This window comes from Eleginops maclovinus, chromosome 4, assembly GCF_036324505.1.
Source record: "Eleginops maclovinus isolate JMC-PN-2008 ecotype Puerto Natales chromosome 4, JC_Emac_rtc_rv5, whole genome shotgun sequence".
Classification (NCBI taxonomy): Eukaryota; Metazoa; Chordata; class Actinopteri; order Perciformes; family Eleginopidae; genus Eleginops; species Eleginops maclovinus.
The window spans coordinates 2483743-2510288 of record NC_086352.1 but is presented as its reverse complement, the minus strand read 5'-3'; the positions used below and the strand labels follow the sequence as shown (position 1 = coordinate 2510288).

General features: G+C 42.7%; 1 protein-coding gene across 1 annotated transcript in view; it reads right to left on the bottom strand.

Moving 5' to 3' along the window:
• The window catches only part of LOC134862710 (voltage-dependent T-type calcium channel subunit alpha-1I-like), a 225623-nt gene that overhangs the window by 158459 nt on the left and 40618 nt on the right, over positions 1-26546 (bottom strand). Inside the window, 1 exon segment of the mRNA XM_063880729.1 lies at positions 13082-13484. Coding sequence (XP_063736799.1) covers positions 13082-13470 — 389 coding nt within the window. The 5' untranslated portion in view covers positions 13471-13484.

The window sequence follows — 26546 nt, the reverse complement described above, 5'->3', positions numbered from 1 at the left end:
AGGACTATATAGAGATCAGATGGCTCGATGACGGTTAACATCAGCCTCGAAGTCTTTTAGCTAAACTTGCTACGTTAATTGTTGCATCATTTTCACTACTTTGAGATACAACCTGCTCTTTGAAGCTGTGTGCCGGGACTATATTGGATAGTAGCAGCAGGTGGTGAATACATGGGGGTAGGATTTTGAATTATTCCTCACCAGCAGAGAACAGATACTCAATGACAGGTAACATGAGCCTGAAATCTGTTAGCTTAACTTGCTATGCTAATGGTTGCATCATTTTTGCTTCTTTGAGATTCAACCGGCTCTTTGAAGCCGTGTGATGAGACTACAGTTGATCGCAGCATTACGTGGTTTACACACGGTGGTAGGATCTTGAATTATACATCTGCAGAGGGCAGACGGATCAATGACCAGAATTAGAGACTCAAAGTCTTCGTATTGTCAGATCCCGAGTTCAGAAGGACCTGGACCAGCACTTTAAAGTGCCTTATTCACAATCCTGATGGTATCACCTAGTTTATCTGAAAGCAAATTAAGTTGTTGAGAAGATATGTCTAACTTCTATCCCCCACATCCAGATGTCTTCCCTACTTGCTCAGGTATAGCACCTAACTGAATAGCCCATTGACGCAATGGTTTGCAGAAGCCATCGCAGCTTTGCACACTTCCAGAACAACATGGTTCTCTCTGTGCAGCCTGCAGATGCGTAATCCACCCCGAACACCCCAATGTCAGTTAAAAATCCAGGATGCAACAAAGCAAAGCAGATGGAGGCTGCATAGACTGATGCCAACGTGGCAGCAATGCTATGTCCTCCTATAGTTCCCTGCCAGAACCTGCCACATCTCGTCAAATCTGTTACCTTCATATAGACCTCCATTACAGTCATAACGAGCTTCACAGGTGCATGGTAAACAACTCCATCAAAAGAACGTGTACACAACCAGTCGGCCAAGAACTTTTTAGCAAAAATGTCGACATCATTGGAGGAAACACCTGCAGCCACTGCAAGCAACTTCATTAACTAATTAAACTGCATTCATTAAGTCGATATCTTGAGTATAATATTCCATTTTAGCTGCATTTAACCAATCCTCATCCAATCGAATACACTGAAGGGTGTTTAACATCCAGCCCCTTGCCTCTGCTCAATCTCATTCAATTGGTCGAGTACTGAAAAAAACAACACGGTAGAGTTTCCATAACCCAATCTGATCCATTTGCCAGAGGTGTAAACAAGTCATTGTCAAGTATGAGCATATCCCAAGTGAAGTTACAAGTCTTACATTTAAGTAAAACTGTAAACCTGTAAGACTGTAATTCTTAACCTCACTTTTTGCAATAAGTTCTTATTTTGTTGACCACTGCAAAGACCGTGGACACAAAGAAAAAGATCTACGACCATCAAGATGAACCTAGTGATGAACTCCTACTTCTTTATTGTTGTCTTGCTGAATAAATGAATGAATGAAGAGAATTAATACAAAGTCAAATGTATTGATTTGTGAAAAACTTTAACTTAATTATTCTTTCTTGTGCTTTGGGGAAAGGCTCAAGTTCAAGTGAAGTTGTGACTTAATGCTTTTGCAGGTCTTTTCAAGATACCCAATGCATTTGGATGTAGTTTCCTAAATGAACGCATCCTACACTTAGCCTAAATAATTTCAGTGAAAAGCCAAATGGTCCATTAAAGGCATTAGATATCATTAAACTGAAGCGAAGTGCCAAACCAATCAGCTGCCAGGTCTGGCATCACATGACCATTGGGCTGATTGAGGTATGACTGCTGAGCAAGAGTTAGGCCTCGTGTGTGTGTGTGTGTGTGTGTGTGTGTGTGTGTGTGTGGGTCTGTGTGTGTGGGTCTGTGTGTGTGAAGCTAAGACTAGTTGTGTGAGAGTGTGTGTGCAATAATGCACACGGGGGCCACATGTGTTGGTCCAGAGGAGATTGAAAGTGAATTGGAGGCTATTACTCTGACCTTCCGCTGCCATCAGGTTTATTTTGGGACAGGATATATATTCACCCCACCTGCAGTGTCTCTCTGCAGAGCTTTCCTCCCCCTCCACAGGTACAGGTTTAGATCTATAGAGCAGTATTTTACATCTCAGCCTCCCCTCCTCTGATTATCCTTTCTCTATGTGCATAAACCCCTCTGTGATTTAGCCTGAGAGCTGATTAACGGGATATTTGCGGCTCCACTCTCCATCCTCTCTTGCAGCCCGGCGTCGGTGGAATCACACAGATGTGGATACAATGACAGTACTCCCTGTTGGAAACAGCTTTGTTGTGCACAGTGGGGAAGAGAAAGAGACCGTGACAAGTTTGCCTTGACGTTTCATTTCTTATGCAACTTTGCAGTCGATTCAGCATGGGGAAAGACCAATTTAGCAAAAACAAACAGCAATTTCACGAGGACGGGGAGCCGGGTGGCAGCACCTCAGTTTGAATAAGTTACGCTGTGCAGGAGCAGAAAACTCAGTTCTAACTACAGTATTTATCTTAACCACTTTACCCCTGCTCCTTCGATTCAGTGAACGGAGTTTGTTATTTACAATTGCTTTCCAACCGCCCTTTCATAATACAACATGGAAGATTTTCTGGTAACTACATACTGTATGACATAATGATGGAAATAGTGGCTAGAGGAAACAATTTTCTTTTTCAGTTAATGCTGCCCTTCCTTGGGAGCTTCGTCTTGTTTGTTTGTTCAGCAGAATAATCTCCACATATGTCACGACCGCTAAGCTAAAACCGGCAGATTTTGGGCTATAAAGGAACTACAGCACGGTCACATGACTTCACGTCACCACCGCTAAGCTAAAGGAGGCTAATGTTGGGCTATAAAGGAACTACAGCACGGTCACATGACTTCACGTCACCACCGCTAAGCTAAAGGAGGTTAATGTTGGGCTATAAAGGAACTACAGCACGGTCACATGACTTCAGGTCACCACAGCTAAGCTAAAGGAGGCTAATGTTGGGCTATAGAGGAACTACAGCACGGTCACATGACTTCACGTCACCACCGCTAAGCTAAAGGAGGTTAATGTTGGGCTATAAAGGAACTACAGCACGGTCACATGACTTCAGGTCACCACAGCTAAGCTAAAGGAGGCTAATGTTGGGCTATAGAGGAACTACAGCACGGTCACATGACTTCACGTCACCACCGCTAAGCTAAAGGAGGTTAATGTTGGGCTATAAAGGAACTACAGCACGGTCACATGACTTCAGGTCACCACAGCTAAGCTAAAGGAGGCTAATGTTGGGCTATAGAGGAACTACAGCACGGTCACATGACTTCACGTCTCCACCGCTAAGCTAAAGGAGGTTAATGTTGGGCTATAGAGGAACTACAGCACGGTCACATGACTTCACGTCTCCACCGCTAAGCTAAAGGAGGTTAATGTTGGGCTATAGAGGAACTACAGCACGGTCACATGACTTCAGGTCACCACAGCTAAGCTAAAGGAGGTTAATGTTGGGCTATAAAGGAACTACAGCACGGTCACATGACTTCAGGTCACCACAGCTAAGCTAAAGGAGGCTAATGTTGGGCTATAAAGGAACTACAGCACGGTCACATGACTTCAGGTCACCACAGCTAAGCTAAAGGAGGCTAATGGTTGTTTTTATTGGTCGTTTCATTGAGACTCTGTGTTAACCACAGACATTATTTCAGGCTTACAACCAAGAAAACTCATCCAGAAAACCATTGACTTCCAAAACACGGAACAGGAGGTGCCTAAATTTGATCTAATTTAAGGGTTTAGGAGTTACTCCTGCACCACTTCCTCAGAATACATCAAGCTGTTCCTACTCTTTGGTCTCCAATAAGAGTAACCCATCTGCAATACTTCTCAAACTAAAATCCTTTTTTTCTACTTTTCTTACAAAGACTGAAAAAGTAACTGTGAAATATACATGTTGGTGTGCTTTAGCTTGGACCGGGCAGTAAAAACAAGTAGATAAGTAACGAAAAAGTATCTCATAAATGAATGCAGGAAGGTGAAACAGAAAAGCTATGTCGGACAGCGATTTGGAGAAAATGCAAATCGACAAAAAAGGTCTAATCCGTCCGCCTCTGTGGATAGCCAGGGGTGTTTTTGTACCGTTGACTGCCAACTTCCCAAATCTGCCTCACTGACGCTCTCTGAAGTGATTACTCAGGAGGAAAACTAGAAATGATTTACTGCCGAGGAGGGACGAAGAGTGATAAAGACAGAGGAAGAGCTGAACCAGCACTCAGAACTCCTGAAGCAATAACAACGGTCTAACAACTGCTCCTCTTTTGCTTAAAACTCTGAGCCTCTAACCGTTTATGACTCAAACCCTTTCTATAATCTCTTCAACTCCAACCCTTTCTCTTCTGAGAGTGCCCATTTCTCTTTGTTGTGATAAAAACTCTTTATTCGTAGTTAAACTCCTGATTGTTATTCCACCAGGTCAGTACGGTTCACTCAACTGTGAAGTTAAATCTTCCATTTCCAGCCGTATAACTAAAGTGCTTCTCCTCTCTGACTGTTACAGATGTGGAGCTCTAAAACAAATGCAGGATATGCAGTTCGTCTGAATGCAAGAAATGTTCCATTTTTTTTCTAATAATCCTATTTTTCGCTTGTGTTGATAATCAAGGCTAAGAAAGTAAAAGGTCTAAAGAGACTAAAATCCCTGCTTTAAAGTAGAGACTCTACATACTGATATACACCTGAACATCAGCAGGAGAGGACTCTTTAAAGTAGAGACACTACATACTGATATACACCTGAACATCAGCAGGAGAGGACTCTTTAAAGTAGAGACTCTACATACTGATATACACCTGAACATCAGCAGGAGAGGACTCTTTAAAGTAGAGACACTACATACTGATATACACCTGAACATCAGCAGGAGAGGACTCTTTAAAGTAGAGAGTCTACATACTGATATACACCTGAACATCAGCAGGAGAGGACTCTTTAAAGTAGAGACACTACATACTGATATACACCTGAACATCAGCAGGAGAGGACTCTTTAAAGTAGAGACACTACATACTGATATACACCTGAACATCAGCAGGAGAGGACTCTTTAAAGTAGAGACACTACATACTGATGTACACCTGAACATCAGCAGGAGAGGACTCTTTAAAGTAGAGACACTACATACTGATATACACCTGAACATCAGCAGGAGAGGACTCTTTAAAGTAGAGACACTACATACTGATATACACCTGAACATCAGCAGGAGAGGACTCTTTAAAGTAGAGACACTACATACTGATATACACCTGAACATCAGCAGGAGAGAACTCTTTAAAGTAGAGACTCTACATACTGATATACACCTGAACATCAGCAGGAGAGGACTCTTTAAAGTAGAGACTCTACATACTGATATACACCTGAACATCAGCAGGAGAGGACTCTTTAAAGTAGAGACTCTACATACTGATATACACCTGAACATCAGCAGGAGAGGACTCTTTAAAGTAGAGACGCTACATACTGATATACACCTGAACATCAGCAGGAGAGGACTCTTTAAAGTAGAGACTCTACATACTGATATACACCTGAACATCAGCAGGAGAGGACTCTTTAAAGTAGAGACTCTACATACTGATATACACCTGAACATCAGCAGGAGAGGACTCTTTAAAGTAGAGACACTACATACTGATATACACCTGAACATCAGCAGGAGAGGACTCTTTAAAGTAGAGACTCTACATACTGATATACACCTGAACATCAGCAGGAGAGGACTCTTTAAAGTAGAGACACTACATACTGATATACACCTGAACATCAGCAGGAGAGGACTCTTTAAAGTAGAGACTCTACATACTGATATACACCTGAACATCAGCAGGAGAGGACTCTTTAAAGTAGAGACTCTACATACTGATATACACCTGAACATCAGCAGGAGAGGACTCTTTAAAGTAGAGACGCTACATACTGATATACACCTGAACATCAGCAGGAGAGGACTCTTTAAAGTAGAGACTCTACATACTGATATACACCTGAACATCAGCAGGAGAGGACTCTTTAAAGTAGAGACTCTACATACTGATATACACCTGAACATCAGCAGGAGAGGACTCTTTAAAGTAGAGACTCTACATACTGATATACACCTGAACATCAGCAGGAGAGGACTCTTTAAAGTAGAGACTCTACATACTGATATACACCTGAACATCAGCAGGAGAGGACTCTTTAAAGTAGAGACTCTACATACTGATATACACCTGAACATCAGCAGGAGAGGACTCTTTAAAGTAGAGACACTACATACTGATATACACCTGAACATCAGCAGGAGAGGACTCTTTAAAGTAGAGACTCTACATACTGATATACACCTGAACATCAGCAGGAGAGGACTCTTTAAAGTAGAGACACTACATACTGATATACACCTGAACATCAGCAGGAGAGGACTCTTTAAAGTAGAGACTCTACATACTGATATACACCTGAACATCAGCAGGAGAGGACTCTTTAAAGTAGAGACTCTACATACTGATATACACCTGAACATCAGCAGGAGAGGACTCTTTAAAGTAGAGACGCTACATACTGATATACACCTGAACATCAGCAGGAGAGGACTCTTTAAAGTAGAGACTCTACATACTGATATACACCTGAACATCAGCAGGAGAGGACTCTTTAAAGTAGAGACTCTACATACTGATATACACCTGAACATCAGCAGGAGAGGACTCTTTAAAGTAGAGACCCTACATACTGATATACACCTGAACATCAGCAGGAGAGGACTCTTTAAAGTAGAGACTCTACATACTGATATACACCTGAACATCAGCAGGAGAGGACTCTTTAAAGTAGAGACTCTACATACTGATATACACCTGAACATCAGCAGGAGAGGACTCTTTAAAGTAGAGACTCTACATACTGATATACACCTGAACATCAGCAGGAGAGGACTCTTTAAAGTAGAGACTCTACATACTGATATACACCTGAACATCAACAGGAGAGGACTCTTTAAAGTAGAGACACTACATACTGATATACACCTGAACATCAGCAGGAGAGGACTCTTTAAAGTAGAGACTCTACATACTGATATACACCTGAACATCAGCAGGAGAGGACTCTTTAAAGTAGAGACTCTACATACTGATATACACCTGAACATCAGCAGGAGAGGACTCTTTAAAGTAGAGACACTACATACTGATATACACCTGAACATCAGCAGGAGAGGACTCTTTAAAGTAGAGACACTACATACTGATATACACCTGAACATCAGCAGGAGAGGACTCTTTAAAGTAGAGACACTACATACTGATGTACACCTGAACATCAGCAGGAGAGGACTCTTTAAAGTAGAGACACTACATACTGATATACACCTGAACATCAGCAGGAGAGGACTCTTTAAAGTAGAGACACTACATACTGATATACACCTGATAATCAGCAGGAGGACTCTTTAAAGTAGAGACACTACATACTGATATACACCTGAACATCAGCAGGAGAGGACTCTTTAAAGTAGAGACACTACATACTGATATACACCTGAACATCAGCAGGAGAGGACTCTTTAAAGTAGAGACACTACATACTGATATACACCTGATAATCAGCAGGAGGACTCTTTAAAGTAGAGACACTACATACTGATATACACCTGAACATCAGCAGGAGAGGACTCTTTAAAGTAGAGACACTACATACTGATATACACCTGAACATCAGCAGGAGAGGACTCTTTAAAGTAGAGACACTACATACTGATGTACACCTGAACATCAGCAGCAGAGTATTAGTAATCGGTCTGTTAGTCAAAATACGTGAACCGGCTCAGACTGGTTTTTCACAGCACGTTAAGTAAGAATGTTTTCAGGTTATTTTAGACTCTTGAATTCATCCTTAATCCTTCCTTTTAAAAACATGTGTTATCAATCTGCTCATTATATACATAATTGGCAAGTTATATTTAAAGACTGCCTTTACTTACATTTGGCCAATATTTCTTCTGCGTCAAATAAAGCACATCCACTCAGACTGATCGTATTCGTGCACACAAAGAGGATTTCATTCATGGATCAATCCACAGCGCCACTCAACCTTAACTCACAATGTGCGGAAGTGGACCCGGTCAATAAAAGCCTTTTCATTTTAGTCAAGTAACACACACACACACACACACACACACACACACACACACACACACACACACACACACACACACACACACACACACACACACACATACTCCTTCATTCTTTCATATTTCCTCTCCTAGAGTGAGTTGATTGAATTCCGAGCGTCAGTGAAGTGTAAACCAGCAGCTGCGTCTGGAGGTTATCCTCACTCACACACATGCACAACTTTAAAGACCTCCTCAAGCAAAAGCAGTCTCTAGCCAAACCCCATAAGACCCTCACCACCGAAAAAAACAATACCTTTTTGGCATGAAAACTGTTTTGCCATCCTCTGATCCAGACCATTTAATGTAAAGCTTGGCCTAACTTAAAGCTGTACACTCTGGGAGACTTTAGTGGAAGAAATGAATCAGATTTCGTCCTCATGTCTAAACAGCTCACGAGCTAACCAACTAGCCACGCCATTCACACTTACAGGTCTATATTGCAGTGTTAGGAAAATGCTTCAATTCAAAATGATCAGTTATGATCTCAATGCATTCCAACGCTAGATAAGCAGCAGGAGAATAGAAAAACAAGCAGTGACGCCTCAGACATTATAGCATTAGCATAGCGCTTGTGCTTTAGAGATTTTATACAAGATGCAGGGCTTAAAAGGTTGCAATGTTTTACGGTTTTGCTGAACATTTTTACCTCAAAGTTTGTTGTTATCATGTAATTAGCTCTCTTTTGAGACTCAAAAAGTATGTTTTGTCCCCACATTTCTGGCTGTAACAGAATCCATGTGTTCAACGTATCCTCATTCAACAGTTCGAACAACGTGTTACAAAAGCGTATCCCTGGTTTTCATTCCTTTACTACGAATGCATATCTATTTCCACATACATACAGTACTACCTTTAGGAGCCATTTATGGGTATTGTTAACATGTCAGTTTATCTTGTTTATATTTCTCTTTTGAACACTTGGCGGAAAGGGAGGACACAGGAAGAGTGAGAGCGTCCAACCAGACCGGGCAGCTGCTCAGAGCCACAAACATTCAAACTGGAAGATGTAACCCTATTGTACAAGCTCTGAATAAACATCAAACCAAACTGCAGCTAACATATGTTCACTCTCATGTCACCTGGAATATACACACTCAAAATGTCCATGACACACATGTCTTTACAAAACACATATCACAGGAAACAACTTGGTTTGATTTGGTTAACAAAACCTACCGAGTTACTTAAGGACAGATGTTAGGGTTCTGACGAAAGTGGTCGCTGGGTCTTGGTCTCATGGTGTGACAGTCATGTGTTCTTTAGCACTCTATCCACCCTGAACTCCTCACTAATAAGATTGTGTTGCCCTCATACCTCCCGGTTCCAAATATTGTGGATTTTACAGGGTTAATTTTATAGGATTTATAAGAAAAAACGGTGCATGTTGTCGGACTAACTGTCTGAACGTGGCTAATTAAAGACAGACCCTTTTCTAATTAAGATGGTTCTTTTGACAATAACACAACACATGAAACAGGTATGTATTTGTATTGGAACAGCTCCTGGCAGTCTAAGCAAGACGCATAAACTTAATCCAGTGAGCTTTATTCACATGGAAGCTTATAACAGAGATAGAGGAAGAGACGGAGGATCAATAACACGTGTTTTTATCCGTCTCAGGAGATTTTCCTGCATGTCACCTGAATGGATTGCCTCCTTATTAAGGAACTCTCCAGCATTTCTTCCATTTGCCTTTTTTTTTTATCTCTGGTACAAATTAATGTCAGGCCCATCCAGAAGCTAATGTGATGGCTGCCTAATGGAGAGTGCAGATGTCTACAAAAACAACATTCATTTCAAACTCCTGTCTTTCTGCCTTTCACGGGAATGTCAGCTGGCTTTTAACCTAGGTAGAGAATGCTATTCCTAAAACACAGATCATGGCTTTTTCATTCACATGCATCCATATGTGCGTTATGGTTCTCCTCTCTGAAGCCCTTTCTATTGACAGTCTCAATCTACGTCTAATTGACTGTTTATACTAACCGCCTTTATGTATTTCCATTAGTGTTTGCTGCCTTTCCCTTCTACTGTTTCTTTCCATCCATTCATTGGTCTCCTCTGCCTTTTCCATTTAGTGTATGTGTTGCTTCAATTCATTTCCACCACTCATTCATATCTGCTTTACTACTACCTTATATTTACTATTTTCACTCAACAGTATACACACTATGCAGCTTCATACACCTCTTCACACAATCACACACCACAGCCTCTTTATGTTCTCTACATGAGGCCCTATTGCGTAGTGTGTTATAAAGGGTTCTGTGCATGTAAATGGTCTACAAAGTATACAATTCCAAAGAGCTTCTCTCTCCTCCCCCCTGCCTGAAACGCCTCCGTTGGACTCCTTTGTTTACTTCCACATAGTGACATCACAATGGAACACTCACGCTCCTATTGGCTAATGCTCCAAGTGATAGGTGGGACATCTGGCAGCGGTTGACCTGTCTCAACAGTTATCAGCAGGAGAGGACTCTTTAAAGTAGAGACTCTACATACTGATATACACCTGAACATCAGCAGGAGAGGACTCTTTAAAGTAGAGACACTACATACTGATATACACCTGAACATCAGCAGGAGAGGACTCTTTAAAGTAGAGACGCTACATACTGATATACACCTGAACATCAGCAGGAGAGGACTCTTTAAAGTAGAGACACTACATACTGATATACACCTGAACATCAGCAGGAGAGGACTCTTTAAAGTAGAGACACTACATACTGATATACACCTGAACATCAGCAGGAGAGGACTCTTTAAAGTAGAGACTCTACATACTGATATACACCTGAACATCAGCAGGAGAGGACTCTTTAAAGTAGAGACACTACATACTGATATACACCTGAACATCAGCAGGAGAGGACTCTTTAAAGTAGAGACACTACATACTGATATACACCTGAACATCAGCAGGAGAGGACTCTTTAAAGTAGAGACACTACATACTGATATACACCTGAACATCAGCAGGAGAGGACTCTTTAAAGTAGAGACTCTACATACTGATATACACCTGAACATCAGCAGGAGAGGACTCTTTAAAGTAGAGACTCTACATACTGATATACACCTGAACATCAGCAGGAGAGGACTCTTTAAAACTCTTTATCTATTTACACTTTCACTTTCTTGTCTGCGTCCCTGCTTCAAATACCGACCCGTATATCTTCAGTAAATTCTCTCTTTCTTCTTCACTGGTTTCCCTTTTTCCTCTCTCTCTTGCTTCAGTGAATTTCAGTCACAGTTCTACTTTCACTCCTCACTCATTCCTACCCTTTTCACTTAGTGTTACTTACAGTCATATGGAGTGTGTGTTTGGGGAGTTAGACTGTTAGAGTCACACATGACCTCACAGTAAGTGCTGCTTTTAAGAAACTTGATAAGCTGCTCGGCCTTGGGGCAGTCAATGAAACGCACTGCTGGTAGTGGGAACTCCTGTCCATTCTCATATATGTAGAGTATAGCAGCAATTTATTAAGGTGGGTTTGTAAATACACTGGTAGAATACACAAACAGTACCCAAAAACATAAAGACATGAGTCGTTGTGTTAAGTACATGGCTCTGGGGCAGAACGTGTCAGATCAGACACAAAAGTCAGTATAAGTGTAAGTATCTGTAAATGTAATTCTATTCAGATATACTATATTACAAACACATTTGGGAGCTTTACAGTGTATGTAATACAACACCTTCTCTCCTTAGACCCTTGCAGAAAAATGTCCTAAAAAACCTCAAGGAGAGCAAGAGAGGAGGATCCCACTACCAGGACTAAGGTCTCCCCCTTTCACCACTGTATCTCTAATAAAGGAACTACAGCACGGTCCTAAAGGAGGCTAATGTTGGGCTATAAAGGAACTACAGCACAGTCACATGACTTCACGTCACCACCGCTAAGCTAAAGGAGGCTAATGTTGGGCTATAAAGGAACTACAGCACGGTCACATGACCTCACGTCACCACCGCTAAGCTAAAGGAGGCTAATGTTGGGCTATAAAGGAACTACAGCACGGTCACATGACTTCACGTCACCACCGCTAAGCTAAAGGAGGCTAATGTTGGGCTATAAAGGAACTACAGCACGGTCACATGACTTCACGTCACCACCGCTAAGCTAAAGGAGGCTAATGTTGGGCTATAAAGGAACTTCAGCACGGTCACATGACTTCACGTCTCCACCGCTAAGCTAAAGGAGGCTAATGTTGGGCTATAAAGGAACTACAGCACGGTCACATGACTTCACGTCCCCACCGCTAAGCTAAAGGAGGCTAATGTTGGGCTATAAAGGAACTACAGCACGGTCACATGACTTCACGTCTCCACCGCTAAGCTAAAGGAGGCTAATGTTGGGCTATAAAGGAACTACAGCACGGTCACATGACTTCACGTCCCCACCGCTAAGCTAAAGGAGGCTAATGTTGGGCTATAAAGGAACTACAGCACGGTCACATGACTTCACATCACCACCGCTAAGCTAAAGGAGGCTAATGTTGGGCTATAAAGGAACTACAGCACGGTCACATGACTTCACATCACCACCGCTAAGCTAAAGGAGGCTAACGTTGGGCTATAAAGGAACTACAGCACGGTCACATGACTTCACATCACCACCGCTAAGCTAAAGGAGGCCAACGTTGGGCTATAAAGGAACTACATAACGAAAATGTGAATTACATGAAGGTATCTAAAAGAAAAGTGCAACACCGGGGGCTGTGGACCATTTCAAAATTGAGGCTTCGTTGTCATCTCAAAGCTAAATCAGCAACTTACCGCTGGAAAACTAAACAATAAATATAAATGATGTACCTTTGTTGATGTTAATGGTGAAGAAATGTGAGGAAGCTGAATGATTATACATCACTTAAAGGATATGGACTGGAGACCATGCGGATGCACCAGCTGCGGGGACAGGTCGTCTGTTTGAGGCAGAAGAAGACCACCGGAGCCAGCTCTGGGTACGGTACCACCAACACACTGGTGTTACTGCTGTCATCATCATCATCATCATCATCCTCATCTTCATCATCCTCCTCACACTCCTGCTGCTGTATCCTCTCTTCCTGAATAATCGCTCCCTCCTCTATTTCCTCCTCTTTCTCCTCCTTTTTTTCCTCGGGACGTGGGAGGCGGTACGGGGAGGAGGTAGTGACGGCATCGTCGCCGTCGCCCCTGGCTACGGCTGTTGTTACCCTGGAGATTGTTGCCGCTGACGGTGTTGTTGATGTTGCAACGCTGGGGCCCTCCTCCTCCTCGCTCGTCATGGCAACACAACGGTCTGAAACGAGAGAGAGAGAACAATTTGAATTTAGAAACAACTTTATCAACCTCAGGTTAAAAATACATTCACAAAACAGCTGTTTATATATCAAGACACCAGCTCTGAGTTCACATTTACCTCCTGCTATGGAGAGAGAGCACACAGCTGGGTAAGTCAAAAGACAGAGTTAAAGTGAGTGCTGGTACACACTTCTCCATGCCCCCAAAAGCGTCCTGAGATAAGCTAAGATATACTACAATTTGGGAAGTAGACAAAAACGACAGCAGAAGTATGTACGTATCAACATTGAACATGTACGTTCCTCTATATGAACAATATTAATGTGCAGATTCACAATTTATAATGGAGTAAGTGAGCTTTGATAGAACAGATCACAACTTTAAGTGTAAAGAAGTGAACTATTTGCATTATAAGTTAACAAGTGACTGACAGTTTGGAATGGCATCAAATGCACAAGCTTCAAAATAATTCATTCAATCACAAGACTTTTCAGAACAATGGAAATAGTAGCTCAAACAAGCCCGACAAACTCAGATCAAGTCAGATTCAGATTAAAACCTGAACCCCCCAAAAATGTATCGACTGAGACGTGTGGGAAATCTTTCAAATGGAGCCAATAACTTATTCTCTCAGGATCCAGACAGCACATATCTCTCATAAAGGTGGAGTCCCGCCACAACTGTGCTGGTCCACTAAATTCATTCTGGCTCCGCTCCATCTTTTGAACCACTCCAGGGTCCTTAACCTCCGGATCAAAGGGCATTGAATGGCTCTGACCTTAGCACAAACACACCTACAAACACACACACACACATGGATGCCCCATTTTCATTATTCGATTTATGTATTTACCTTTATTTTCTTATCTTTATTGACCTCTTTTTGTACCATTTTCTTTAATGTTGGCTCAATAAATACAGCTGAATGAAAACGGACGTGGACATAACAACACAAACAAATAAGTGAAGGGTTATTGAAAAGGAGATCTGGCTGAGAAATTAGCAACTCAAGTCATGATCGGGACGACCTGCTGTGATTCTTTGGCTAAAATGAATTATTTGGTAGTACCTCAACGGCATCATCGCACAGAGCAATAGAGATAGGACTTATTCCTGAAGCAGGGAAAGTCCCCTATGAGATGGACGGGCCAAAAAAGCAAAGTACTTTTATTCCTTGGATCGGCGTTCATGTCCCCCACTATATAGTTGTAACCACTAAAGGCCGATATATGGTTCAACGTCGACGCAACGCAAGGTACCTTACGGGCCCGTTGCGTGCACCTCCCAAAAATTGTAACCTTGCGCTGTAAGGGCTGTGATTGGTCGGCTGAAACGACAAACGTGATTTCCGTCATTTCGCTTTTCCCCGGTTTTCAGTTCCTACAATCCACAAAGACCGCCATTTAAAAAAAAAGCTAGAATGGACCGAGCAGAAGAACGTCTGGTGAACAAACACAACGAGCGACGACGATAGACGTCAAAAGAATCTTGGTCAGTCTTCACAGAAAACATTACGCCCCCTACCGTTTTGGCGATGAATTGCATTGAGCCACGTAAACCCAACGCAGAACTATGAATGTTCACGGCTGCGACCACGCCTCTGAGTGGTCGTTGAGTTACGTCGACGTTGAGCCATAAATAAGCCTTAAGAGGTCATTGACAACATCTCTATGTGTTTGGCTGTTCTGTCAGTGAAGGTGTGAGGAGACAGAAAGCAATGCTTAACGTTGCTGCCACAGAACCCCTGATCCCCACTGGGCCAGGTATCACATACCAATCACACCAGCACTAGTCTCTCTGAGGCCAAATATTAACTCCAACTGTTCCGAGTCAATGATTTGCAAAAGCTCATTTTATCTCTTGCAACACTGGACCATATAGCAGTTAAATAAAGCCTTAAAGAGTTCTTTTTGGGGGAAAGAAAGTGCTGTTTTCCTCTTATTTGAGGCTTAAAGTGAGGAGGAAATTAGGCATTTACAAATGTAACCAGCTTAGGTCGGACATATTCCAATACCTGTGTGGTGTAAACATGATAGGTCTCCGTCTGCACACATCAGTGCATCAGTAATGTGTTTTCATCCGATCTCTTTCATTTGAGCTTAATGCATTCAATGTTGCATGTTACGTTTCTATGATCCCTGACAGAAATAAGGTCAGAGATAGAGAGGAAGCAACAAAGACTGACTGCTGAAAGGAGAGAAATGAAGGAGGGAGGAGAAGAGTGGTGGGGAGAGTTCAGTGGTTTAGGCAGAGGCTCAGTGCTGAGAGGAATCAATACTGTGCAGCTGGAGAGAGAATAGAAGGAGCAGGACTCCTGATAGGACTGAGTGGAACCTGACAATGGATTTCCAATGAGCCGAGTGCACTGCTCTCAAAGAAAACCACTGAAAGCTCAAGTCCACTCCAGTCATAGACAACAGCTTCCAGACGTCCTTAAAGCACACGGTGTGTGTGTGTGTGTGTGTGTGTGTGTGTGTGTGTGTGTGTGTGTGTGTGTGTGTGTGTGTGTGTGTGTGTGTGTGTGTGTTTTGGCTTTCAGGTTTTATTTATCTTTAAGAACGCCTGTTCAGAGGGCCACTAAGGAGTGTTTGGAAATATCCTCTTTTGCCATAATATCATACATGTTTTCCAATGCAGAAACCAAATTCAGACATCAGGTATTACTCTGAAGCTTCCGTATGCCAGCCATACGATCAAAGTGATCTGCCAATGGTGAACTGGGTACCCTAACATGCATGGCGGAGGAGGTATTTTAGGGTTTATGAGTGCAGTAGGAGAGGTAGTACTTCCTGCTTGTTTACACTGCAGACGCTTTTCTGCCTTCGCTTACTTTTTTATAATTTCCCAATTTAGTTTTCTGAAAACCCTGGAGCAGAGCTTTAGCCATATTTCAATATTTTTGAAGGAAACAGCTAAAGCCTACACTGCTGGTACTGGGTGCTACTTAGCTAGAGCTAGTTAGCAGCACATTGCATACCTTAGTTTTACTCACATAGAAAAATAGTATTAATGTGATTGAGGGTCCCAAATGCTTTTTTTGAATAAGCATTTGAATATATTATGTTTAAAATGACACAAAGAAGTTCTGAAGACTGTTGAATTGACTTCCCCATAGCAGTATCCCAATATAACAAAATCCCCAAATTGACCCAGTGGTTAACATTTGTATTCCCTTGGCTGGAAAATGGTGGTTATCTTGGAAAATGGGGGCCATTTTGGATGATTCAAGTGGCATTATTTAACAAATGGCCCCAGAGGGATGGACATGGACATTTTGGTGCTTCTATCCAATTTTGGAAATGTGTTACAGCTAAGTGCAGCAGTAACGGGAGTGTAGAGAAAAGACAATTCATTAGTGCTTCAGTTGATCAGAGGGAAAGGAAATACAGCATAACTTAAAAGCTAAATGGTAAATAGACTGTACTTCTATAGCTGCTTCTGGACCCCTCAAAGCACTTCACATACTACGAGTCATTCCCCCATTCACACCTCATTCATGCAGAGCAGCACCAATTGCTCTAGGGAAGCTAACACTCACACACACTCACACACCGTTGGCCATCGGGAGCAACTCAGGGTTCAGTATCTCGAACCCGCAGCCTCCTGACTGCAGTACCTCGCACTACCCCGTCACATCGTTGCACCTGAGAGGAAAACAGCTCCTAATAAGAGCAGAGGTGCATGTGGAATAAGTGGAATAGTGTATCCTGTGAAAAGGTAAGATGAGATGGAAATTGATGTCACTAAATCGACTGAAAAATAAACTCTTAATGCAGGAAATCTCTGCATCTGGCGGAGTAACGATCCAGTCGTTGGTGAGATAACATAAAACTTTATTGAACCCTGTGGGGAAATTAGGTTTTTGCAGCAGCAGTTAATGGGATCCCTGCGACGGAAGGAACAGATAAAGATGGATGTAAAACTGGGAGGTGCATGCATACAGAAACAGGATGGTAGAAACATGTAGTCTGTTGCAGACGATTAGACTGAGTTGCAACAACTGGCTGCTAATATGGTCCTGTTGTGCATGTTGTATTACTGCCAATCACTTATTAATTCAAGGTTTGGCTTGTTGGAAAATACACTGATTAGGTTTCCTGCTGAGTGAGACAAGAAAATCATGATCATTCTCTTGTATTTACACCAATTATGAAGCATATTTTACAGTGTCCTTTATCCGACGCTCAGCTAGAAAGAAAATGTGTTTATTGAATGTCAAATTATTGCCTTAATGCAATTAAGGAGTATGTGATCAACAAGGAGAAGGATTTGGGTGCATTTTACTACACGTTTTGTAAATTGAATTTGGATTTTTTGATAATCCGCCAAATATAAAACTATTTAGTAGATTTATCATTTATCACTTGCTTGCAGTCCCATTTGGTCCCCAAGCAGGGGCAAAGCTATATTGCATCAATCCATTTCAATAAAGAGACGAGAGAAAGGAGAAAAAATTAAACGTGATGATGTTAAAGCATTTGGCAGAACGTCTTTACTGCTTCGACTCCACAGGGGCATCTGTAATCAAGTGGAGTCCACACTGAGCAGCAGCAATATGACCCCCCCTCCATAGAGTCCAGACTCCGGCGGGGGGGGCTGCTGTAAATCTTGCATTTGGAGGAGGTTTTTTAAGAAACGTCTCATGTTGGCATCCTGAAAAATGTATTAGACTCCTTGTACCGGATGTCATTTAATGCATCCTACAGAGAACAAGACGCAATACATTGGGTATTTGATATATCAGCGACCCCTAGACAGGTGGAGAGGTAGACGTTGCAGCAAAATAAACATACTTAAGGCAGAGAGGGACTGCAGGAATAGGACAGGCGGACATTGTAGGTGTAACAGTGCTATTGGAAAGATGTCCTTGACTGCTAAATTCATTCAAAACCATTAAGCTTTTCAAATCCCAGCTTTAAAACAGCCACAGCAGGTATGTGATTTTATGTTGAGAGGTTTTCTGAGTTTTATATTCTTTGTTTTCATCGCCCGAGGTGTTGCAAAACTTTTCCAAAAAAACTCAACTTCTGCAAAATGAAGGCAAACAGGAAGGATGTGGTAATGGCTGTATGTCCCGAGGCTTTGCAGGATAATATAAGATGTCCATGTGATCCAAACAGGAGAGTGGCTGAAAACAAATACTAAAGAGTTGCATCTGGCTAGCCTTTCCCTATTAGAAAGAGACATTTCTATTAAAAATGCAAAGTGCAGGAGCCGGTGACACGTTACGCTCATTAGAGCCGCTGGGACGGGCGAGCTGCTGTTTACTGTCTGCAGAAACACAGCTTCTGGTTCACTGCTGTGTCTGCAGCTGCTGTGGAGGGTCCTTTACAGCGAGAGCTCGTAAGGTACTTATGTGTCCAGAAGTTTCAGACTTCTGGGGCTCTGCTGGGGATTCCTCTGTGCATTTCTAGTCCGGCACCAACGATAAACTGCATGATGTTTGTTGAAGAATTTCCTTGATTGTTTTACTTTGGGTTTCTGCATCAGTCACCGAACACGGACATTGTAAGGCAATGAAGTCCATGTGCAAACATTTACTCAAGGTTTATTTAGAAATTCAAGCACGTAGAAGTCATTGCATTATTTCATGTTGCAAAGACTAGGAAAGCCCTGAGCAATCGCTGTTTAGAAGAGATATTACAGGATAACTAGTCGAGTCCATCAAGATGGCATCAAGTAGCATTTATTTTTTAATATGTTCTAGACTTCGTGATAGATTGATAGAATGGGAGGATGAAACCCTCTTTATTATCACATACATGCACACAGCAGAGCACACACAGTGAAATTGGTCCTCTGCATTTAACCCATCCTAGTACTAGGAGCAGTGGGCAGCTATTGTGCAGCGCCCGGGGAGCAATGGGGAGGGGGGATTGGAGGTGTCCGGTGCCTTGCTCAAGGGCACCACAGCAGGGCCTAGGAGGTGAACTGGGACCTCTCCAAGTAGCAGTCCACTTTCCATATTTCATGTCTGTTCGGGGACTTGAACCGGCAACCCTACGATTCCCAGTCCAAGCCCCTACTGACTGAGCCACTGCTGGGCAATCACCATTTGAGAAAAAACTGAAACTGTTACTCAGAGTAAAGGTGAAAAACGACTGAAAAAGATCATATGATTCAATTAACGTCCAATGACATCACTTCATCAATCAATCGCCATAGTTTCGGATGTCCTTGAATTAATAATATTGCTATCTCTTGGACCAACACGTTATACTGATAAGCAGCAGTGAGCCTATAGCTCAGGGAGCTCAGTGGACACACGTTTATGATCGAATTCCCTATTAATTAACCCTGAAGTGAGGCTCTCTACGATGCATGAAGGGGCACGGCTCCCATTAATCTGTCAGAGGTAGTAGTGTAGTGATAATGATTTCAGGTGATGAAACATAGAAACAGCGTCTAAAGGAGGAAATGCTTCTACTTTACGAATGCAAAACAAATGTGAATAGATTCCCAAAAAGTCAAAGGCTAAAACGTTCCTTAAGAAGAGAACAAACACGTCAACATTACTGCCATTACCATGACAGACTCAGAAGAACACCGTACATCTTGCTCGTCTGACACCCTGCTAAATCTAATGATCCATGTTGCTGAATCATAGCCATAATTACTCCAAGACAAAATACTTTTGAGTAATGTTTGTGCTACCCTTTTGTACCAGAGTGAGCAGCCCAGGAAATTACACCTCATTGCAAAATTGACAAAATATTGTTTTACAAAAAGTCATTCTGAAGTTTTTAGGGCCGAACAACTCATGTGTGAGTGGTGCTGTGATGAGGTATGCTTGTAGGCTGAACATGAAGGCAGCATCTCCCTGGGATTTTCAATTTGGAAATTTAGATTATTGCAGAAACAAATCTCTTTTTCTTAGACAACACTTACACGTTTAGTTGAACGGGATAATCTCCACATTTTAACACCACTTTGAGATTTCTGAAGTAAAAAGCTTAGTAAGGCTAAAGGAACTACAGCACGGTCACATGACTTCACGTCCCCACCGCTAAGCTAAAGGAGGCTAATGTTGGGCTATAAAGGAACTACAGCACGGTCACATGACCTCACGTCCCCACCGCTAAGCTAAAGGAGGTTAATGTTGGGCTATAAAGGAACTACAGCACGGTCACATGACTTCACGTCTCCACCGCTAAGCTAAAGGCGGCTAATGTTGGGCTATAAAGGAACTACAGCACGGTCACATGACTTCACGTCACCACCGCTAAGCTAAAGGAGGCTAATGTTGGGCTATAAAGGAACTACAGCACAGTCACATGACTTCACGTCTCCACCGCTAAGCTAAAGGAGGCTAATGTTGGGCTATAAAGGAACTACAGAACGGTCACATGACTTCACGTCTCCACCGCTAAGCTAAAGGAGGCTAATGTTGGGCTATAAAGGAACTACAGCACGGTCACATGACTTCACCTCACCACCGAAAAAGACATTCAGAAAACCATTGACTTCCAGAACAGAGGACAGGAAGTGATAAAATGCCAACTCAATTCTTGGTACTCATTCCTTCACCACTGTATAACCGAGCAGCAAAGGGAAAAACTGGCAAATAATAAAAACTAATATTATTTTCCCCGGTAAGCCAGTGATTTACCGGTTCAATTCCTCTGCGGACAACGAAGCCCATTTTCTCCCTGGAATGCGTTTGGTTCAGCTGAAAGGCAATAAAACCTCGCCGCCCAATCCTAGATGGAGCTGTTATTTCTGTGGGGTGTACATGTTTGATTAATGGCATGTGCCAGGCATGGTTGGACCTTTACTGATCACACGTCAGCCAGCACATATATCTGGCATGAACAGTGAATAAGTTCTTTGGAAAGAACAAAAAAGGTAGAGTCCTCCCTATGGTGTTCATTTGTACTTCGAGCTCTAATCAGGCTAATGCATGAGGAACAGTATGTACAGCTCACACTCAGAGCTTACTGGCAATGCTCAGAAGGATTTAGTTCATTTACTTAGTGTTTATATTCCATAAACGTATCGCATGTTCCAGAACAATACATAAACATGAGCACTAAAGCAAGGCTGCTCAACATCCACAATCCCCTGCATGAGCGCGTGTGTGTTTCTCATTCCCGGTCACTGACGTATTTATTTGCCTGTAAAAAAAAGAATGCTTCATTCTGAGCTATTTGAAGTGTCCTGGAGTTTAAGAGGTACCTTAAAAGTCACACTGAAAAATGTTCACTATGCTCACAGATGGCTTTTCAGTGAGTGATTTAATTACAACACATCAGAGACTTTAGCTTTGAAAGAGCGAGGCATTTTGACGACAGACCACAGAGACACTACTCTGTCTGGAAAACTTCTTCCTCCAGGTCTCCAGTTAGTAGGAAGAGTCTCCAATCCAAAGACCTTGCAGCTCTTACCCTCCAAGCTTGGCAAGTTAGTATTTTGTCAAATGACAACTGAATAGTCTCGAAGAACTCTACGATGCCATTTATGTTTCGCTCATGGTGCCAACAGGAAGTCATCCTGCTTCGCCATACTCTCCATTTAGGTCTACAGAATTCCTAACTGGTGGAGTGAGGAGGCTTTTCCAGCTTATTTGGAACATTATGCCACCGGAATACTAACAGCCATGAGTTCAACAACCATAGTAATCCATTCATGATAAACAAGATGCGGCATTTAGGTTACAAACTCATTGGGAAAGTCTTTGCTGAGGTTATAAATCAAGTAGGAAGTATAGGGACATTTTTTCATAGACTTCCATACTACCAGTCTCCCCCTCCCCCCGCCCCCGCTGAGTATCAAAGAGAATGCATTGGTTTCCCAATTCAAAGGCAGCCCCTTAAAAACAAACAAGTGCAAATATGCACACAGTCCGTGGTAGTTGTTAGCATCCAAGGGTAACATCTAGCTAACTGGTGGTGATTGATACGGTCATATATGTATATACTTGTCGAAATGAATCATGTAAAACTTCAAGTATGTAATTAAGCTTCAGTGGCGTTACTGACTTATATTTTATATCATTGTGCCGGAGACAACCCACATAACCACACACTGACAAACCCACAGAGACTTTAGCTAGCGGTCACAGTAGTTTAGGCTAACTGCTAGCTAACTGTTGATGTGTCTCGATGGGACTCAGATCCTCATTACTTGATGAGTTGCTGTCATGTTGTGTCTCACATATGGATAGAAATCCTAACATAAACAAACTAATCCAGAGCAAACAGTATCCTCAGCACAGGTGGATAGATGTACATTAGCACAATGAAACCAGCAAAGCCCATACACACCCACTGAGGCTGTACCTCATAACCAGAGCCTTAGACAAGCACACAGATCCCTCTGCAGCACCCAGGAACAAGCAAACATGGCCGGCTCGTAATGATGTTGGTGGCTCAGATGAAAGGCTTCAGCAGAGCCAGTAGAGCTCCCACTGTCCCCCATCGACATTTGCTCCAGCTATTTGCTCATCGACTTTCCCACAGAGATGCAAACGAGTGCTTATCCCCGATCTCTCCAAACATGCACAGGAGAATTTGCCTCTGAAGAAGGAGCTTCACTGACAGTTGGCGGTTCAATTCCCTATGGATCGAGGCACTAACTGTCCCATAAGCTGTATGCAAAATGCAATATGTTCATCTCCTATGGATTTAAAACCTCACATGAGATTCATTTAACTTGACTTGCTGTTTGTCTAACTGGATTTTCTCTCCCAGATGTGCAACGGGAGATGTTTAATGTTCCTGACAGCTCCTGCTTCTCGAGACTTGCAGCACTATGTAAATTATGTTGCTGGCACCTCCGTCACGCCCAAAGGAAATCATTAGTTGTACACTGAAGTCCCATTTAAAATATGAAAAGCTAAGTGCATAAATACCCACGTTTTCAGGCAATTTTCATCCTAATTAGACGAGCAAATTAGTGTCAACAAGAGTTGCTGGTGATGGTTTGTAAAAGCACTGCAGTCAGTCAGTAAAAGGACAAGCTCGGCTCCTATTATGCCAATAAACTAACAAGGTCACAGGTTCCTACATAACACTTTGATGGGCTGCGTAGAAATGTAGTAATTTGAAGTGATGATGTTGCTGTAGGCTGGATCAATATCTGGCTGTAGCAGCAGGAAGGGAATTGGTGACTGGAGGATTGTTGAGCACGTAAGGGTTTGGGTGTAAGTCGGATAGTTGGTGTGTATTTTTACTTCAAGGCTGCAGTGTCTTTCACTTTGTGTGGACGTATACTCAGTTTTGTGCATGAATGACTGCCTTTCCATTGTCTATAAGCCAAAGCAGATGGGGTTAAAGAAGAAGCAATGACTAAAGCAAAGTGAGTGAGACAAACAGGAAGAGTTTAGTGAAGAACTTGTGTCGCAGGACAGGAATCGGCACCTCGAACAGCACGGGAGGATAATGCTATTGCAGGCCCCGAGCTGTTCATATTTGCACAAAATCTATTAGGTTTCTCCAAATGGAAATGACTTAGTACTGATAGAAACAGAGAGCTATCTCAAGCTGCAGCAGGAAAAACTATTTCGCTCCGGAGAACAGAGATTGGAAACAATGGGAAAGCGATTTTGTTGACTGTAAAATGTAAAAGGAATCAATGACTTGTTAAAAAGGAACGATTTTGGAAGATGCAACTGCAGTCCTCTGACGTTTAAACACTGAGGAATAGCACAGGACGAACGGGGAATTCAACAACTCCTTCAGCGCTTTTTATTATATCTGCTGATGAGATTTTGAGCTTTTTAAACATCGAAAAACTTCTGTATTCTGCTTCTACCTAAGGCACAGTACATTGGAAAGATAACCATATACCAAACACCCTAATGCACTTCTTTCATCCACAGATACTGATCTCTCCTGCAGCATTTCTCACAGAGTTCCTGGTTGTTGGTGACTGTATCTGTTGCAGGTCATATGTCTTGTCAGATAACCGCCCTACGTCTCTATCCTGGATCCACGCGAGCCAGCTGGCCGCCGTCCAGAAGCTGCAATCAGCTCATCTGTCTGCTTCTTCCACTGATTCTAAGTAGTTGTTTGGCTGCTGTGGCTTTGCCGGGAACAAAATCATAGCTTCATAAACGCTGCGGTGCCGTCTCTGCTTCAGCAATAATGCCTGCTCTGATTAGAGGCACGTGTGGTGGCCGCCGGGCTTCTCTTCATTAGGAAGTCAATACTGTGAATAATAATAATGTGAAAGCTTGCCAAGTACTTGATTTTAGAAAACACATTTGTTGTTTGAAATTTATCAGAAAACTGAAGACTTTTGAGCCTTTCTGGATTATTCTGTAAAACAACATTTCCTGATCCTGTTTGAATCTACTTCAAAGGACGTTTTCCCAGCCTATTACAAGATCTCAAGGTCTTATTTCAAGACAGCCAGCCACACAAATGTTCACTTGTTCTATTGGCAGATTTCACAACTTATTACAAGTGAAGAAGAGACCTTGTTTGCATAATTTCTTCACTTAATTTTGGAGCAGAATTGATTCATTATCATTCCTCGGTTTGCAAATGTGCAGTTGGACTTTTGAGTTCTGCGGATCTGTGGCAACTCCCTGCTCTGACTGTGGTGGCGCTGTCTCACTTATTGCCTGTAACAGTCTCCTCATGTCTTATCCCTTTGTCTTCTGAAGACCAACAAACCAGATGACTTTCCTGCCATACAACAGAATGCATAGCGTTGGACATTTCCTCGTGTACTCAATCAGTTAAAACAGAGCAGGCATGTGGGCAGCGTTACCCAGCAGCACATTAGCATGGACATGGATCAAACAAAGGTTTACTTGTTTCATTTATTGGACTTTTATAATTGCACCTGCTTCATCTTTTAATACACACTATTTCTCAAACGCTGTCCTCTGCAAGTACTGTAGTATCGGAGACGACACGTCCTTAAAATCAGCTGGCATTTTCATAATCTGAGGAAACACCCGGGTGCTTCATACATGACAGCTAAGTGAATTAGCCTTTAAATGATAGGAGCATTATCCCATAAACGTAGACACTATCAATAAAGGCCAGCGAGAGAGGAGGGGGAATTCATTTGTGGGGCTGATGTTATTCATTGAGGAGGAGGAGAGTGAACAGAGGGAGGGAGACATGAGAGGGTGAGAGAAAGAAGCTAAACTAAAGCCTACTGTCACTGTTACCATGTAGGGTAAACAGGTTTTTCTTTTGAATGTAAAACATTGCATAAAATTGTAACAGTTGTCCACAGGTGCAAAGGAGCAACAACAGCCAGAAAGAACCTCCATTAAGGAGAAACGTTCTGCAGGTACAAACAACAAAAGACGTGCAGATGAAGACACATCTTCAGCAGCTTGAGGAAACATGAGTGGCGTTTACTAAAGAAACCAACGCTGCAAGAAGCTCCAAACACAACGGAGACCAGGGGACACTAAAGAGAGACACACACAGCTGGAGACCAGCGGACACTAACGAGAGACGCACACAGCTGGAGACCAGGGGACACTAAAGAGAGACGCACACAGCTGGAGACCAGGGGACACTAAAGAGAGACGCACACAGCTGGAGACCAGGGGACACTAAAGACAGACACACACAGCTGGAGACCAGGGGACACTAAAGAGAGACGCACACAACGGAGACTAGGGGACACTAAACACAGACGCACACAGCTGGAGACCAGGGGACACTAACGAGAGACACACACAGCTGGAGACCAGGGGACACTAAAGAGAGACGCACACAGCTGGAGAACAGGGGACACTAACGAGAGACGCACACAGCTGGAGACCAGGGGACACTAAAGACAGACACACACAGCTGGAGACCAGGGGACACTAAAGAGAGACGCACACAGCTGGAGACCAGGGGACACTGAAGAGAGACGCACACAACGGAGACTAGGGGACACTAAACACAGACGCACACAGCTGGAGACCAGGGGACACTAAACACAGACGCACACAGCTGGAGACCAGGGGACACTAAAGAGAGACGCACACAGCTGGAGACCAGGGGACACTAAAGAGAGACGCACACAGCTGGAGACCAGGGGACACTAAAGAGAGACGCACACAGCTGGAGACCAGGGGACACTAAAGAGAGACGCACACAGCTGG